This window comes from Balaenoptera borealis (assembly GCF_965194805.1).
Source record: "Balaenoptera borealis genome assembly, chromosome: 12".
NCBI lineage: Eukaryota > Metazoa > Chordata > Mammalia > Artiodactyla > Balaenopteridae > Balaenoptera > Balaenoptera borealis.
The window spans coordinates 71729296-71745968 of record NC_138869.1 but is presented as its reverse complement, the minus strand read 5'-3'; the positions used below and the strand labels follow the sequence as shown (position 1 = coordinate 71745968).

General features: G+C 46.5%; 1 protein-coding gene across 5 annotated transcripts in view; it reads right to left on the bottom strand.

Annotated features, from left to right (window-relative positions):
- Nucleotides 1–527: 527 nt before the first annotated feature.
- The window catches only part of LOC309607811 (bombesin receptor-activated protein C6orf89 homolog), a 31993-nt gene continuing 15847 nt past the window's right edge, over nt 528–16673 (bottom strand). For 4 of the 5 annotated variants that reach the window (XM_082346799.1, XM_082346800.1, XM_082346798.1 and 1 more), the window contains 5 exons: nt 13583–13737; nt 13313–13452; nt 12016–12145; nt 9019–9142; nt 4988–6138 (listed from right to left, as the gene is read on the bottom strand). In XM_082346799.1, coding sequence (XP_082202925.1) covers nt 6044–6138; nt 9019–9142; nt 12016–12145; nt 13313–13452; nt 13583–13737 — 644 coding nt within the window. In that variant the 3' untranslated portion in view covers nt 4988–6043. Of the gene's footprint in view, nt 3130–4987; nt 6139–9018; nt 9143–12015; nt 12146–13312; nt 13453–13582; nt 13738–16673 lie in introns of those variants that run through there. The other variant, XR_014232555.1, reaches the window with a different exon arrangement.

Below are 16673 nucleotides of genomic sequence, written 5' to 3'. Positions count from 1 at the left end.
AATTATGAAAAAATGAACACACAAAAATGACTTAAATCAAATCTCGATTGAGTTGAGTGCTGAGAGTGGCCCTAATCTTGTGGCAGCGGGGGTGAGCCAGCAAGGGGGCCTGGCTGTCCTCCTGCAAGGACCAAGGACATCCACGGAGGAGGTGACACTGTGAGGGCACCTGGGCCGTGTGCAGAAGGAAAAAGGCGTTGAGGGTCTCATTTGAATTTTGGGCAAAGTGCAAGAACAGGGGAGAGTATTAACAGGAGGACTCAGATTTGAGAACTCATGGGAACAGGAGATCAGAAGTCATTGTGGGCAAAGGGTTAGAACAGGGATAACAAGAATCTGTGAACGCAAGCAAGTACAAAGCCAGGTGTAGGTGTTAGAAGGACCAAGGCCCCTGTGGACAGGTAACCTGGAGGCCCACAGAAGAACCTCAAGGCCTGCCTCATGAGTAGGATGTGGCTACAAGTCTCCGAGTTAGTTACGGGCAAAAAGAAAACTGGAAACAAAGAATGACATCAAGTACAGGAAAGTTCTTATCAACCAACATACACACTTTTAATTGCAAAAAGTAAAAATTTTTGTTACATAAAACTTTAATTTACATACATTCTTTACAAGTTTGCAGTACATTAAGTTACGGTCAACATTCCACACTGAACACAGAGTTAAGAGCTTAGACCATTTGGAGCACTCGTGGCGGGACAGGTGTCCCCCTTCCTCTGCTCACTGGGACCACCCAGGCCCACCACCCTGGTTCCCTGAAGATGAGCTGCAGCCGTCCTGGCTCCGGTCCCTGATGGCGGCGGGGAAGAGGCTGAGCACAGTTCCTGCTTCCCTTTGCCTCTCCAGTGTTCTCCCCCAGCTTAGGCGTCTGTTACTGACCTTTCCCCAGGAGGGAGGGGGAGGAAGAGACCACAGCCAGCACTTTTCTGAGGGTGAAACTATGGAGAGAAGTTTGGAGGGAAAGTCACCTATGATGAGGCTGGGGCTTCTCTGGGAATGCCACAGGTCTGTCAGTTTCCATCACCAATTCTCATAGGTTAAGTGAGAGTTTGTTCCTTGTAAGGTTGGAAGTGCTCTGAGGGGCTGAAGTTTGAAGGGTGGGACACTGCTGACCTCACCTACCCCACAGAGCTGTTGTTAGGAATAATGAGGACAATTATGCCTGGCACAAAGCAGATGTCCCGACACTCCAATTTCTGTCTGAAACTCTAAATTGGTTTCCCTCCTCAGCACGGGTGCTTGCAGCTGTGGCTCACTCTTGGATTGATGCGGGCTGACGGGCAGACTTCAGCTGCATGAAGACAGGAGGAATGGCCTGTGGGCAGCCCCACCATGTCTGGACAGTTCCAGGCCTCCGCTTGCAGTTACGTTAACATTTCTTCTCTCTACTATTCTGAAGAGGGCTGGACATTTCACAGTCTCGAGAGAGGGAGAAATGACAGATTTAGCTCTAATGCTTAAATTATGCAGGGCAGGGAAACCAGACACTAAGGGACCTGGACCATAGACGAGCTGGCTGGAGGGTTTCTCACCAAGGCCAGCACTTAAAGCCACGTCGCGCCCTGTGGGTGGACTCGGATGTGGTGCACAAGGGAGACCGCCCGTCCATCTTCTCTGAGATGCTTTTGCAGAAGCTGCTGCTGGAGATATGGGGAGGCTGATGGCGACACAGCACATTCCCAGAGCCTCCCATTTTTCATTTGTGACAGGGCTCTCTCCATAAGCGCCTGACCTTCATAGCCTCCAGGCTCAGACATGCATCTGCCCTGGACCCAATATCCGCAGGTCCAGACGTGGAGAGACTCTCAAACCAAAATGCTATTTTAGAGCACATCTCTGTCACTCTCGTCCTTCAACCAATTTTAGTGGGTGAAAAAGTTTAAAAATGAAAGTTAATGAGTGTGGAACTTGTAACTCAGGAGAGTTTTTCTTCCATCGATAGGAGAACTCAAAAGCCTAAGAGAGTCCTGTTTAATAATTGATTCTCAAAAGGTAGACAAGAGCGTCTTTCTCCTTGCAACCAGACTTCACTTTCCCCTACGACCTGGCCTTCTGCTGGACAAGGATTACATGAGAAGCAAACACCTGCTTTGAGGTTTTGAATTTTCACTATGGAAGGCACTGGTTAATGAGCAAAATATCACTAGACTGTATTAAAATGTTTGAAGCCATCACCTGCAGCTGAGGAACTATTTTGTTTTAAAATAATTGTTCCTACGCTGAGGTCTATGCTGGGTTTTGGAAAAAGGGAATAGAAAACCGAGAAATCAAAAACAAGTGATGTAAACTCCAAGGGGACCCAAAACCGGAATTGGGCAGAGTCCTTCTTCTGGTCACACATCTGGAACTTGTGGTGATGGGAAGATGGCTGGACATTGTTGTGTTCCAGCCACATTCACTCTTAGAGAGTTTTCAGATGGGGAGGGAAAAAGTGAAAGGCTTTTTATAAAAGTCATCTGTTAGATTCTCTCCATTTCTGGCCAAAACAGTTTTGAAAACAAACCCTGAAGAGTTCCCGGCTTGCTGACCCTGCCCCTAGGTTCTCCTACCTGGCTGGGCACACCTGAGTCAATTAAACCCACAGCTTAATTCCTGCGCACCATACTTGCTGTAGCAGGAAAATAATGTGGAACCATTATTGGTGGAATCAGCCATCCACCGGACAGTAATGAACTGTCCTCAGCCCCAGTTTCTTTACTTGTAAAATGAGGATCTAACACCTGCTTTACAGGACTGACAAAAGATCAGAGATCATGTATATTGAGACACTTTTTTTTTTTAATTAATTTTTTTTTTTTTTTTTTTTTTGGCTGTGTTGGGTCTTCGTTGCTGTGTGCGGGCTGTCTCTAGTTGTAGCGAGCAGAGGCTACTCTTCTTTGTGGTGCGCGGGCTTCTCATTGCGGTGGCTTCTCCTTGTTGCGGAGCACAGGCTCTAGGCGCGTGGGCTCAGTAGTTGTGGCACACGGGCTCAGTAGTTGTGGCACACGGGCTCAGTAGTTGTGGTGCACGGGCTTAGTTGCTCTGCGGCATGTGGGATCTTCCTGGACCAGGGCTCAAACCCATGTCCCCCGCACTGGCAGGCGGATTCTTAACCACTGCGTCACCAGGGAACCCCTCGAGACACTCAAGCTGGAATGGACTGGACAAATGTTACTATTTCTTTCTCTCAGAAAATGACCCCAAATTTGTCCACTTCATAGCCGTTTTGTATTTTGCCGAAGAGGCAGATTCTGTTTTCATAAACCAGTTATTTCACTCTCTCCCTTCCTCAAAGAAATTGAGAGTGGGGAGAGGATAAGTTCTACCTCTCTTCATAAGCCAGGACAGGTGTAGTGTCTGTTCAACACCTGACTTCTGGGGACCTCAGGACACCTCGATATAATACTTCAAACTGGTGCCAAAGCAGCCTTTCTCCCCTGAGAGCTGAATTCTGGGGACACGAGCCTCTGCTCTGGGAAATGACAAGAAAGGGAACCAACAAGAAAGGGAACCTAACCCATGTGCGGAGGTCACCGCCATGTGACCTCTTAGTAAACAACTCAAATTCACGAGAGCAAGTCCCTCTGTTTATAGCAAGCTCTGTGATTTTGCTCTTACTGTGGTGGTAGAGATGGGGAGTTATGTGGTCCCACCAGCCCCCCGACCCTGTTTCCTCATCTTTATGACCCTTTTCCCACACCGGGAAATGTGGAGGGACTTTTGCTGCTTCAATGGAGGAGCTGAGAGCTAGGTGAGCAGGGGAGATCCTGCGGCACCCTCACACAAAGACTTGGATAACTAGAAAGGAATTGGCCGGCAACCCATTGTTCACTGACTGGTCAGTGGTAGATTCTGCTTTTCAGAATTACCTTGAGAAGAAGGTGAATTACTTCTCAGTATCCAGTAATTAAAAGCGGAAAACCTCTTTGGAGAACTTCTCCCCTAACATAAATCTATATTCAATTCTGAACTGGACAGATTTTTAAATGATTTTAAAAAGTCTCTACTTATCTGCTGCCATACCATTCTTTGTTGAACTGTAGACAGCTCAGGGAACCTCCCAGAGGATGCCTCAGAACACCAACACATACAAGGGTTTTTCAGTTTTGAGCTGAAGAGGGTATTTTATGAACACTTAAGGTATAAAGGGCTGGAGTAAAATGGGAAAGGAACATAGGGTAATTCATAAAAACAGAAATTTCCATCAACAGAACAGCTGCTTTGCTCCTAAGGAACCCTCTCTTCTGTTAACCCAGAGGACCTAAGTTAAGAAAAACGCTGAGAGGCCTCTAAAGAACTTGTTTACGTATAAACCTTCCCCATATGCAGCCGGGGTGAGGACACTGAAAAGGCTCGAAAAACTTGCACAAAGCTGGCCTCCAAATGATCTCTCTGATCTAAAACCTCTTATATTGTAACTGCTTAGCAGCACGACTTTCATATGGACACAAAGTTTTGTTTTTCCTGTATCAATTCACACAAGGCCTGATTCTTTTAAGGAAAAATTCCCTCAGGTACAATTCATCCTAGTTTCACTCAAGCCCGTGGAGGAGGCTCTGAGCTTTTCCACTCTGAACTCTGTGAACCCTCCTTGGCCTTTACAAGCCCACACACAGGCCACTCAAGCACCTGATGACCCTCACTGCTGCTCGTGAGATGTGTAGAGAAAGAGGGCCTGGGGACAAGGTGCAGGGGTGCCTCCAAGGATGAAGAAGACCCCATAAGGAGTCACACCCACCCTCTTCCCTCACCACTGTCTGCCTCTGGTCTGTAACTCGACACAGACACCTCCAGTATCTGTTTGATTTCTGCAGTTCAGAACCAGGGCTGCAGTGTGGTTTGCTTTTTCTTCAACTCGGCAATGGCACGATCAGAAGCCAGATTTTTAACAGAGTCGATAAAGGAATAATAATGGGAAAAAGGAAACAAGAAAAGAGTGTCCTTATTTACATACTTAAGACACACTAAAAGCACTTGGGGAAAACAATGAGCATAGTGAATCATCCAATCAAAAGAACATAATTTTATATTTTCACAAAAAATAAAAACACCTCACCTTGGCTCCCAGTACAGAGAGAAATCATTTCAAGACAGAGGGTCACACAGTCGTACGCCCAGCTGGCCAACACTTTGGGTCTGGAGTTCCTTCCCCAACCACATTACAACATCAGCTTGACACGTCTGTAAAACATCTTTCCTGCAGAATGTTGGACCCTAAAGATCAAACCCAGGGAGGCACCGTCTCCCCCTCCGAAGACATTTGGTAAAAGCAACATAGTTGACAAGAGCAGTGCTGCCTCAGCAGTAAAGGGCGCGCTGGCCCATCCAAGGGAGGGGGACCAGGAGCCCAACTTCTGAGAAGCCAACCAGATAGGCAAGGGAGAAGGGGAGGGAGGGGAGAGGCATAAGAACTGATAGAATGGAGACAAGTATTACCTTAGGAATTACCATTTCAATTACAATCAGACTCCGACCTGGCATCGCTGATACTCCAAGAGCCATGGACACTGGGAAAGAAGTGCACTTCCGGAGTGCAGTTTGAGTGAACCTTTTTCACTGGTTCTAGATTCCATTCAGCTTGGGAAACCGCAATGACTTCTTTAATCATCCATGGCTTTCCAAAAAAAGTACAGGGTGGTGTGACCAGGAAGAGAGGACAGGCAGGCCCACCTGGTAGAGGATGGCTTTAAAGTCAGGACCTGGTGACTGCCCTCTCGTGGCCAGGGAGCCAGCAGAGGGGATCATGTCATGCAAGTGAGGGAAGGTATCAACCGTGCTCCCTGCCTGAAGGGCAGCCTCAAGGTTTCGGTGCCAAAAGGCCTGGAAGAGGCCTGTCTCTCACAGATGGGTATTGGCAAAGTCCTGGCCAAGCAGCTGGGCTGGAAGAGTTGGGAGGGCTGGGCTCTGGCCTTTGCCTCCAGCACACAACTGGCTCACACACGCATGCACAGGGCAGGTAACTAAGCAACCAACCCCTGGAAAGTGGTTTCATCGTTTTTTGTTTTTATTTTCCCCCTTTCGATCCGGTCTTCAGCTCTCAAACCTGTTCCTTTAGTTCTGTTTCCTACAGTTCTGAGAGGGTGGTTCCATCACAAATGACCAAAGGCTGGACCCCTCTGGCTATAATGTAGACCTTCCAGTGGGTGGCGCCAGCATAGCCTTGAAGGGAGACATGAACAAGGAAAGCATGTGAAAGTCAGGCCTACCCGTGGGCACGAGCAAGGCAGGTCTGCCAGAGCTGCCCTCAGATTCACCTACAGACTCAGAGGCAATGCTTGCTCTGGAGGTCTTTTAGCTCTTCCTGGCATAAGTATCCCCAGTTATTATCAGTCCTCTCTGTAACCTGACATCCAATGGGAGCCACTATGAACCAAAGTGCTTCATCACCAGCCCTCACCTGGGTAATTGTGAATCACCATTCAGCAGGTTTACAAAAGCAGGATGCTCTAGATAAGGCTGATATGGGACATCAATTCTCAGGTCTCATTTTTTTCAGCAAGAAGATAGGACGGGTTCTGAGGGGCACCAGGACCCCCTATCCAATTCTCCTGAGGTTATGCATAATATGGTCTCATTACAGAACATCCAGATTAACCCAAACCAGTATTTCCTAAATTGTATTCTGCAGCCAGCAGCATCCCATAAAACAGTCCAAGGAAAAAGGGTTCCCTGGTCAAGTAAGCTTGAAAAACACTGGATTTCTCCAAGGCTTTTCAGAGCCTTTTGTACACTAATGTATACTATGTTCCGACAAGACAGGCATTTCCCAAAGTCAATGACTCAAGAGCCCTATTTGCCAAGGGTCTTTCCAAGGGGCTCCTGTTAGCCCCCTAGGGTCATGAGTGATCTGAAGAATCGATTAGGAAACACTGACCTATATCATTTGAGCGATAGGAATAGGCTAGGAAGGTAAAGTTAAACAATTTTAACACTTCAATAACTTCCTGATGGAAAAATTTCTAGAGAATGATATATACTACCCATCTTTAAACTGAGAGCGCTGAACGGATGTGCCCTCTACTTGGTGACTCCAGAAGGGTTACTACCAGCCGTGACTGTACCATCATGGCAGGTGTGTGGGCTCACCAGCATCAGCCTCTGATGCCTGACACCCACGTCATTCTTGAAAACTCCGCCCGTCACAGGTTTTCTGGTGATCCCCTTCCCCTCAGCTTTCACAGGATAATGCTTATTTTGTCAAAAAACACAGAACCTGCTTGTCACAGTGCTATTCTGAAGGGTCTCTTAGGTGCAGGAGCTGCCACCTGTCCTACAGCCACTAAATTAGTCTCCTCCACTGTCAGGGTCTGCTTTCCTGCCCTCATTTTTCACTGTGGCAGCTGCGGCCACTGCTTCTATTTCTGCCGCTGCTTCAAGTGCCCACCGTCCTCCTCCGCCCTCTCCACCTCTACTCTTCTCCTGACTTGCCCGCTTCCCCTTGCTCTGGTCGGTCTCCATCAGTTCTCGACGTTCCTGTCATGTGCTGGCCTTCATGGACACTGCCGACCACACGGCTCCTTCCCCTCTGGTCAGCAATCTGCCGGTCACAGCACGACAAGCATCAGGCTCTGGATTTTAAGCTGTTCTGGACCAGCCGCAGCAGCCTTTGAGGCGTAAAGCTTCTTTGATCACTGCCACTCACCATCTTTTTTTCTTTTTCCCTAATTGTATAATTGGCATTCTGGATGCTTCTGGGAGCCGAAAACATGGAATTTGGAGAACTAAAGCGTCTCTGTAGTTGTCTGAACTGTCAGGCGTTTGTAGAACGTAAGACAGAAACTTTTTCAAGCACAACTACACACTCCAAACCCAGAATGCCATACAGACTTGTGCGGCGTCACTCCACTAAAGGAAGATGGTTTCAGAATAATTTCCACATAAGAATCCTCTTTTCTGCAGTAATTCTCAAGGGCCAGGGCAGCTGTGCTCCATTATCGGTTAATGCTTAATTTGTGCATTATTTTTATTTTTTCATTTTTAAATTGAAATAAAAGTTATGTAACTTGGTTGGGTTAAAGTTTGGCAGTTCGCAGTCTGCATCCGACCTCCAAATGAGGTGAGAGGTTTCTAGGGATTAGGGTCTTCCAAATAGATAAAATTAAAAGAAATCAACTGGAAAACCAGTCTGGGCTCTGCCAGGAACTCCAGGGCTCCTCTAGGTTTTGTGAGGCAAGAAAAACAAGGAGGGCGATGGTGATGCTTGCTGATTTATGTGCTTCTGCCAAGAAAATTCCACTGTCAAACTGACGGCTACTGACAGCAGTTGATTCAAGGCTGTTTCTTTGGAACGGATTTTTAGAATATCAGGTACAGAACAAGTCACAGTGGGAAACCATGGAGCCAAGGGTGAGTGACGACTGTGAGGCTGTGACCTGGCTGTGGGACCCACACGGAAGGTAGTGTTTCCTTGGGTGGCTGCTGCCCTTACATACTGCCTGCATTGTTTTATTAGCAAAATGGGCACAGAAAGGGTTTCCTCAAATCTGAACTGTACCTCCTCTGGCCTGACTCAGTGAAAGGAGTCACTTAACACTGATGCTTTGCCTAACTGATGGTGGGGCCTTGAGGTGGTCACCTCTCCTCTCTGGATCTCAATCTCCTTATTCGTAAAATAAAGGATCACTCTAAATACTCCCCATAGTAATTCTTTCTAAATTGAAATCTCTAAAGCCAATGGAGGGAATTCCCTGGCAGTCCAGTGGTTAGGACTCCATGTTCTCACTGCTGAGGAACTGGGTTCGATCCCTGGTCGGGGAACTAAAATCCCACAAGCCACGTGGTGTGGCCAAAATAAAAAATAAATAAAGCCAATGGACACATACATTCTAAATGTGCGTATAAGACATTTCTCTCTGCTACATTTTCTCATTGCTTCTCATTACATCTAAGCATAAATATTGACCTTTTTAGTAAAAGAATGCTATTTTTGACTCAACTTAATGAATCTTTGTGAAGGCAATATTTAATTTTTAGAATGTTTTTTGAGTTAAAAAGTAAAAAGACCCTCCAGTGACCTTGCCCGCCGGGGGCTCCACCTACCAATATCCCCTGGCTCTAGTGGCATTGCCATGGACTGGCAATGTCTTCGGCACTGGAAGGGAGGGATGAGTTGCAACATGGCCTCGCCGCTGCCAATGGTAAACAGGTCATGCATCCTATGCATCTGGAGGAAAAGACATGGGGGAAGAAAAGGAAGGAAAGGAAAACAAAACAAAACCCCGGAGCATGGGACAGTAATACACAAAAACTCTTACACATATGGCTCTGAGCTTCCTCGCAGCCTAAGCAAAGAGGAAAACAGTACCAAGAACACAATTCACAGTTACGTCCAAAAGACAAAAACAGACTAGTTTCTCCTAAGTATGGCATCTCCTGGTACTGAGACCAGGGTAAGATTTCTTCTATGGTTTTTCCTAAAGAGACATCGTGTAGTTTTGTGGGCAGCATCCTCAATGACAGCCCTGTAGCAGAAACGGCACGAGCTTCATAATTCACAACTATTTCTAGCCACAGTTTCAAAGTAGGTCAAAGGCAAAATATCTAATTGCATTTTAACAAAAGTCTAGCAGAGGCCAACACGTGGTGATCTAAATAGGCAATCTTCTGAGGGTCTGGTTTGACCCAGATAGATAGTTTGCATATCCTTTGGACAACGGTCCATGGAACATTATCACTTACTGTTAGGCTTCTGACAGCAGCAAGTTCAAGTTTATACTTTTTGGCAAGACTCAAGTGAGCAGATATATGATGCTACTGATTAAAAACTAATGACAGTAAGATCAGCCTCTGATTTTGAAAGCTAAGGAGATAACCAGGATATACAGCTACACAGGTAACTACTGCACTGCTGAGGGCATAATACTGCTACCAACAGGCATTAAGTGCAACCTGCTGTGTACCAGGTAGAGCCGTGAACCCTGGGGTTGGGGAGGGGCAGGGAGTAGAGATAAAGGGAGAGGTTGGTCTTGCTCAGGCTTCTCTTCCTGTCTAGATGGTGAGAGAAAACCCCTAGGGTCTCCCCTTCCCTCCCCTCTTCCCCCTCCTGCCAGCCCCTGCCCTCTAGGGAAACTCTTTATATGCCCTTATAAAGCAGGGGTAAGAAGTCTGACTCCCTGGGCCACGTCCTGGTTTTTCCTTCACCGCTTGGGTCCTCTAGAGCCTTGGGATGTGGCCCTATCTTCTCCTGCTCCCCAACCCTGGTCTCTCGGTTGCTCCCACAGGCCCTGGCCATGACTCTGTGTCCGTGGAAATGCTACAGCCATTTCAACTGCTGCTATAGTGACAGACGGAGGACTAGTGTCGTGAGCTGGCCTGTGACTGACTGGTAGTAACATTGGCAGAAGCCCTGACATATGCAGTCTTGAAAAAATCCCAGAAGACAAAAATAAGCGGATGTATCTCTGTTTCATATAGGCCTGAGAGGGGGTGGGACCATGCTCCTCCACATTCAGGATGAGGAGAAACTGACAACAGGATGGAGTGGGCCAGCCCTAGGCAACACCGTGGGGTGGGTAAAGTGGGCCTTGGAGCCCCTCACCTCTTCCCCCAGGGCCTCTCAACAATCAGCCCCCACTGCTTATCTTCTATCCCAAGGCTGCCTCTTGGATTCTGGGCCCACAGACATGTGACTTTACTGGGTCCAGGGCACAGGGATGTGGACCAAGGGCGGAGTAACAAGGCTGTGGAGGAAGGACAGCCTGGGCCAGGGTGGGGAACAGATGCTCTAAGAAATCAGACTCTCAGGATTTTTGCCTATTTGGGCCACTCCCCTTCCCAAAACATCCTTGAGAACTGCAACGAGATGACTCTGACAGGCGTCTGTGTAACTGTGTATTTACCCCTTTGGCTGGGCTCCTTGGTGTCCCTGTTAAGCAGACTGGTGAAATTAACTTAAGATTCAAGTGGGAAAACCCAAGATAAAGATCAAGGCCCTCACCCAGAATTATATCATAATTATGAAGATGAAATCATACTAGGGCCCCGAGTTTTAGCCAAAGACAGCAGGATAAGCTTCTTTAAAATATGAGGCAACAGCCCAGCACCTCCACCCTACAGCTGGCAGACAGAAGTTCTTACTTCTAGATGAAATGATTGTTTTTAAAGGCTTTGAAATTCCTTTAACACGATTCAGCAAACTGGAGCCAAACAATAGTGTCAGGAGGTGAAAGACACAACCCAGAGTTGGTAGGGGTCACAGCTCAGCAAATTTAATTTTTTAATAAAGGAAAATTCATCCTTTTAATTATTCCAAACCAATCCAGGCTCAAAAACCTTCTTCAGGAATGAGACTCAAAAAAAGAGCAATTCAGAGAAAAGTAAACAGACACAAACACAGAACAGCTCTGCCCAGTCCGCTGGCCCCAGAGACGGTAAATGCGGGCTCTGGGTACTTGGCCACAGACTGAGGTGAGAACCACTGCCACACACGCTGGGCTGCCTGCCTCAGGCACAGGCTTGTCAACCCTTTTGTTCCCAAACCTCTCCATGCTCCCAAGCTTTTTGCTTTCCCGGTTCTCTATCTGAAGTTTCTCATTTGTTTTTTTCTGGGGAAAGCCAACCTGGGAGTGGAGGGTGAGGAGAGACCTCTTATTAACTTGTTGTGTCCTTGGGCAAATGATTTAATCTCTCTGGGGCTCAGTTTCCTTCTCTATAAAATGAGTAAGCTGGACTATTCATTTACATACTATTCATTCATAGTCTGCCTGCTTTCTACTTGGAGGTAGGGAAGTCAGACTAACGGGGTGCTCAGGACCCTTCAAATTTTAGGATTTTACTTCCTTTAATATAGAAAAGTAACTTGCCCCCAGGTGTTAAGGGCAGGAAATATATCTGCAAGGTCACTAGACTTTCTGTAAGCATGTCTTCAGTAAAAAGTCAGGTCTGTTGGCAAGCAGCAGGAGGAGAGAACTTTAGATTATGTGGGTGACCCCTCAATTCACCCCCTAAGTTGACATGCAGGGAAGGCTTTGATTATGACATCAGCCCAGGTACCAAATGAGAAAAATTCTAAAGCCAAGTCCTCTCAAAATTTCCTACCTTACTCCCCACAATAGGTTCTGGTTGAAGAAGGAAGCACTTTTTCAAGGAGGCTTCTTTTGGAAACGGCAGGTAGGTGAACACAGGAAAAAGCTCACGTAAAAGGTGTGATCTGTTCAGAGGTCTTCTCCTGTAAAATGTGTAAAAGAGAAAAATGTAGTTAAACTGGGCAAGCCAGCCTAACTCTGTGACTAACAGAGAGCTCGGCAAGGGTGGGAAAACTGTGGGCGGTGGGTGAAGAGGGAAAAATGTCAGGACGATATCTGAAGTATTAGGTCCATGAAGAACAGTCATGCCAAATCAATTAATAGTAAAACGTACACACACACACAAACTCTACTGCCATGATCTGTCTGTGTGGGTGGGGTGTTTATAAAATCCAGCTAAAACAACATATAGAGGGAGAAGAGAAACACTCCATTCATTCTCTCTTGGCAAAGAGACTGAAGTAACAGCAGACAGGGCAAGAGAGAAGAAGGGAGGAGGAGGAGGCAAAAATCGAGAACCTTCTGAGGTGGAGCAGCATGAAGTAGGAAGCCTGTATCAGCCTGTTACACCGAGTATTTGATCATGTAAATAAACGACAAATTTAAAGAAAGGCAGAAGCACAGAAATCATCCGACAAAAGGCCTGAAAAAGCAGTTTTAATTCTCTTTGGAATGGTTCTAGAAGTAAACTGGCCTTTTCTTTCTAGAAAGCAACTTTCACCTGAAGAAACAGACCATGTCTTCTATAGGACACACCAAGGAACAAGGAGATAGACCTGGGTTTCAATCCTGGCTGGGTGACCTTAAGCAGGGTACTTAACCTCTCTGATTCCCACTTTTCTGATCTGAAAAACGACAGTGATAATTCCTACTTCCCAGAGCTATTATGAGCATCACCAATGAGTAACACATACTAAGCACCAAGGCACACAGCCTGGCTGCCAAGAAATAACTTTCCCTTTTACTCTTTGTGCTCTCTCTGCAGTCCTCAATGCGCAGGACCCACTCAGCATAAACACCAATGCTAAACACATACTTAGAAGTAAATTATGAGTCTATCAGGCAATCTCGGTGTCCACCACAGTGGTGTCCCTCTTGACACACCTCTTTGGACTCACCCACTTTCTCTCTCATCAAGTTTGCAACAGTGCACTCCTGAGTATCATTTGACTTGAAGGGTGTATTGTAAAGTGCTTGCACAGTGCTGGGCATAGCAGCATCTTGGCAGTAATTACCTATAGTACCGTTTTGACATTCGGTCTGCCCCCTCTCTGCACACATGCACGCTGAGCAGCCCTTTCCACACTCACCATGGGTAAGGAAACGGGAACCACCGTTCAGGAAAGCAGCGCCACCACTTGGTGAAAAACCCTTCGGTGAAGCCTTCTGTCACCTCAGGGTACTGGCACAAAAAACGCTGAAGCCCCTCAGATGACAGGGGTTGTCCGGTCTTGGCAAGGCAGAAAACAAAAGTGCAACAAGACAACACGGAATTACTAATCACGAATGTCACAGCGCTTGATGCTTCCTAGCCATTAAATGGGTGGTCGATCAGTGGGAGAATCTGCCTTCTTGCTCACCTTGATCACCAGAGGATGGAGTCTCTCAAATTTCCTTGGGGTATCTTCCAGGAGCATCACCTTGAGGGGTAATTTCTGGGCACAGCCGGTGCAGTTGGCAGGGATGGGGTCCGACTCATTCTGCTCACAGTCATTTGTCCACCAGGGGTCAAAGTCTGAGAGAGGAAGGGATATGGAGAAAGCAGACAGAGCAGGTAAATCTAGTCGCCACAGCAATGGAAGCAGAAAGACATAAGAACAATTTTAAAAGCTAACAGTGATAAGCGCATGTGACCTCTGAAAAGGTACATATCAAATACATTAACCCCAGAGAAGGGAACAGAGGGCTTAGGGGACAGAGGTGGAAAGGAGAGGTACTTTTCTCTGTATAGTCTTCTAGGCTTTGTGGAAAATATTTTTTTTAACACATACAAGTATCTCCTAAGTCAAATCAACAACTGAAGTCGAACAGTTTGAGGAGCTATATTCGGAGACATGGGGTTGGAGATGCAGTTCTTCCACTGTTTTCTAACCTGCAACCCATAGGTCTGACCTGGCTACAGCACATGGGGGAGGGGCAGGCAGGAAGGGTGGTCCCATCGTCAGTGATGAGCCCCTCTGCATGCATGTCTTCTGACACCCTAGGCCCTGGGTTCACAAGTACAAGTGGAGGCCAGAATGGCTCTGGGAAGGAAAACTGAGAAAAGGGCACAGACAGAAGGGATGGAAAGGAGAGACAGGACTTTTTAGGGGCCCGTCTTTGGAGTAGAGTGAACTGCATCTGCCCGTTAGCACTCTGTCCGAGCTCAGGGTGGGTAGTGGCTACTAACCATGGTTTCTAGCCCCAAGGACTGCAGGTTGGTCAGAACTAGAAGAATGCCCCACCCAGACCCCGATGTGAGAGCTTGCTGGCTCCCCACACCTTTCTCTGGTCCTTCTCTGAGGGGTTGGCTCTGTTTCTATGCAGCTCTTCTCAGTTTCTCTGCGTTCCTTCCCGTTGAGACTATTCTGTTCATAATATTATTACACTATTTCTTGTTTGCTTCCTGTTCCGTTCTGGGTTTCACCTGTGTTCTCTGAAATAGATGTTTCTTTCTTTTTTTTTTTTTTTAAGATGAATTTTCCCCCAATATTTTATTATGAAAGATTTCCAGAATACAGTAAAGTTGAAAGAATTTTACAGTAGATATCAGTATATCCACTACCTAGGTTCTACCGTTAATATTTTACTGTGCTAGTTTTATCATATATCTATCACTGTTACTTTATTGCTTACAGAAGGGATTTAGAGAGACAAGTAGTAGCTTTCCAACCAACAAGTTCCCGTTCTGAGTCATACATAAAAGTTAAAGTATAGTAGACAGTACTGTATTGGTCAAGAAAGAGTTGTAACTGTTCACATGTGTTTCAAACAAGTGGGGCTTTTCAAATACCTCAACTAACAAATCACCATCTCCCTTTAGTTCATTTAAATGTTCCTATTTTTACTCATTTGATTAGTAGTAAAAGAACTGAGGTATTTAATGTTAAATTGCTTTATATTAAATCATTACATATAATTGAGTTTGTGATTGACTTTATTCACAACTAAACCTAAGGTACCAGATACAACACAACCATATAGCACTTTAATTTTAGTATTTGAAGCATACATGCTGGAAGGCTAATGTAACATAGCAGGTCTTTTGAGTGGCCATTGTTGACTGCCCAGAATCCCAACATCTCAGTTTTGTTGAATCTGCTATAGGTAATAGAGAACATTTCATGTAAAAAAATATGCTAGAGAATTGAGATAGATGTTTCTGACAAACTCTAATTTGAATCCAAAATGTTTCACCAGATGGTTTCTGATTAAAACCCAATGGAGGGGGCTTCCCTGGTGGTGCAGTGGTTGAGAGTCTGCCTGCCAGTGCAGGGGACACGGGTTCGAGCCCTGGTCTGGGAAGATCCCACATGCCGCGGAGCAACTAGGCCCGTGAGCCACAATTACTGAGCCTGCGCGTCTGGAGCCTGTGCTCCGCAACAAGAGAGGCCGCGATAATGAGAGGCCCGCGCACCGCGATGAAGAGTGGCCCCCGCTTGCCACAACTAGAGGAAGCCCTCGCACAGAAACGAAGACCCAACACAGCCATAAATAAATAAATAAATAAATAAAAATTAAAAAAAAAAAAAAAAAACCCAATGGAGGGGCTTCCCTGGTGGTGGTGGTTGAGAGTCTGCCTGCCAATGCAGGGGACATGGGTTCGAGCCCTGGTCTGGGAAGATCCCACATGCCGCGGAGCAACTAGACCCGTGAGCCACAACTACTGAGCCAGCATGTCTGGAGCCTGTGCTCTGCAACAAGAGAGGCCGCGACAGTGAGAGGCCCACGCACCGCAATGAGGAGTGGTTCCCACTCGCCGCAACTAGAGAAAGCCCTCGCACAGAAACGAAGACCCAACACAGCCAAAAATAAAAACAAACAAACAAACAAAAACAACCCAATGGAAACCCAATCAGGAGAGAGCCTACAACAAAAGACAACAACCAAATGTGGCCGAAATGAAGTCAGTTCTTTAAACCAATAAACACGTGGAAACCGACTCTTAAGCACAAAACATTTTCTGTAGTCAGTAGAAGGCAGCAGTAGGAGAAATCCTCATCGGGGGAGGGCTGTGTTTGTTCTCAGCACGTCTCCTGAGAATCCTCCATCGCCTGCAGACAGAGCCTGTGTTTCCCTGAGGCAGCTGCCACCCACTGTTCTCATCCAGGGGACTACGCACACCTTGGCACACACAGTGTTCACCATGAGCCTCCAGGGGCAGCAGAAAACCCTTTCGTGGAACCTGTTCCAGTGGCACACTGAGGCTGCAGTTACGCTTTTTTTTTTCAGTGGCATACTCAGGCTGCAATTAATTTTTTTTTTTCCCTTCTGGAATATTTTCAAATGTTCCTTATTAGAGGTCAAATATGATGAATTCTTGCCAAAATACAAGAACTCCGGGTAATGCACATACAATGAGGCATAAATAATCATAACAACATGTTACAATTATACAGCATTTCCGTTTCCAAAGTACTTGTGAGGGAGGGGGTAGGAAGGGGAAAGAAAACTAACGTGCTCAGCGCCAAG